The 1,756-nt window shown below is 37.0% G+C and overlaps 1 protein-coding gene across 1 annotated transcript; it reads left to right on the top strand.

The window, feature by feature from the left end:
* The first annotated feature begins 880 nt into the window (after window positions 1-880).
* Window positions 881-1,756, top strand: LOC110879134. The gene is made up of 2 exons (XM_035975094.1): window positions 881-1,040; window positions 1,276-1,756. Exon 2 carries the CDS (start codon window positions 1,276-1,278, stop codon window positions 1,609-1,611), a length of 336 nt encoding a protein of 111 aa, XP_035830987.1. The 5' UTR covers window positions 881-1,040; the 3' UTR covers window positions 1,612-1,756.

Genomic DNA, 1,756 nt, shown 5'->3' with positions numbered 1-1,756 from the left:
GCAATTAACTCAAAGAAAAGGCTGATAAGGGGACTGGTTGTGGTCCATGATGACACCCCCATCATGCGTGAAACAACACTGCACACCGCCGCCACCACCTATTATAACGCGTGAAACTTTCAACGCGTGGAAAGGATCACGCGTTGAAAAATGAAGATGACCGTTTGCTTTTTGACCGTTTGGCAAAATTATGAACGTTGGGATTTTTTTTTTGAAGGTTTTTATATAAATCCACAAACCATTCCCCTCACTCACTTTAAAAAATCAAAAAATTCTCTATTTCATTTAAAAAATTCTCCCACTCAATCTAAAAATTTTACAACACACATGGAAGGTTCAAGCAAGAGAGGTGCGGGTTCGAAAAAAAGAGGTTCGGGTACGAAGAAAAATCCCGTAAGACCCAAGGGTGGAGTGAATCTTGGCGAGCCGACGCGCTTTAGGTTGCAAGACGAACCCGAGCAAGTCCCACATTTCCAATGTTTAGTTGTTTTTTATTTTGCTATGTAATTTATTTTTTAATTTTAATGAAATTTATAATTTAGTGTTTTATTGTTAATTTCTAATTTAAAAAAAATTGTGAGTGATGGAATTCTATCACTAGTGACGACCATCGCCATTAAAAAAAGCTTGTGAGTGATAAAATAATGGTTGATAACATGGTGAAACTCGATTGGATATTTATGAGTGATACAATTCTATCACTTGTGACCACCCCAGTGGCCACTACGCTAATAAAGTTTATGTAGTGAGATAGAGACATAGAATAGACAGATATATATAGAGAGTGTGAGTGATAATGTTGGTCAAACTAGGCAGGTTTGAAAATTGTGTTTTCATAAGAGGACAAAAACACTTTAATCTTTGAACAATGTTTTCGTACGTATGCAAAAAAACCCCAAGTACAATGTTTTCGTCTATATTTACAAGCTTTCACTGATGGGCTTCTCCACCATAAGTTCCCAATTCTCAAACAACTTATTACACTTTCATCTTCTCCATCACCATCCGAACAAATCTTCAAGTTTCCATTGCAACACAAGGTAAAAATTTATAAATTTGGTCGATTGTAATTGCTAGTATGCTATTGCATTTATAAATTTCGAATTAGGTTTAGCGTTTTTGGGAATCTTGTTAAAATTAATTTCTACATTAACCCAAACCTCCATTAATTCCTCCATTCAAACCCCTTCTGCAAATAAGAACCATGCATGCCTTTTTTTCCCCACCTAGTATAAAAACTACACTTATATGTTGTTTTTTTTATGTATTTCACAGATGGCAATGCCAATGGCAAATACGGTCAATATCCCTCTAGTGCAGGGTGGAGAATGGGTACCCCTTGGAGAGGGTTACGTGTACGCTGTGAATATCTACGATGCCCAAGCATTTGAAGTTAACTTTGCACTCGAGTATGTAGACTTTCTACATGATGTGCTTGATGCTCTGGATCTGCAGGAAGGCCAAGTCCGCCTAACTTACCCTAGGCAAACCGGAAGTAACACAACGTTTCCGGTTACTATTGATGGCCCGGAAGCTTTTGAAAACTTCAGAATATTTGTGCAGCATTCATCTGCACGATCTCATATCTCGATATTTGTTCAGCAGATATGAGGTTTGTATTGAAACGAGTTGACTCTAACCCGCGCGTTGCGGCGGGATGTTGATTATTAATGTCAATGTCTTTAGTATCATTACATGAGAAGCGAAAATTGTTAATGTTTATTTTTAATATATGCAATTTACTTAATTTGATGAA

This window comes from Helianthus annuus, chromosome 1 (genome assembly GCF_002127325.2).
Source record: "Helianthus annuus cultivar XRQ/B chromosome 1, HanXRQr2.0-SUNRISE, whole genome shotgun sequence".
Taxonomy (NCBI): Eukaryota; Viridiplantae; Streptophyta; class Magnoliopsida; order Asterales; family Asteraceae; genus Helianthus; species Helianthus annuus.
The sequence above is the reverse complement of the archived record's forward strand: the minus strand, read 5'-3'. Positions and strand labels throughout refer to the sequence as shown.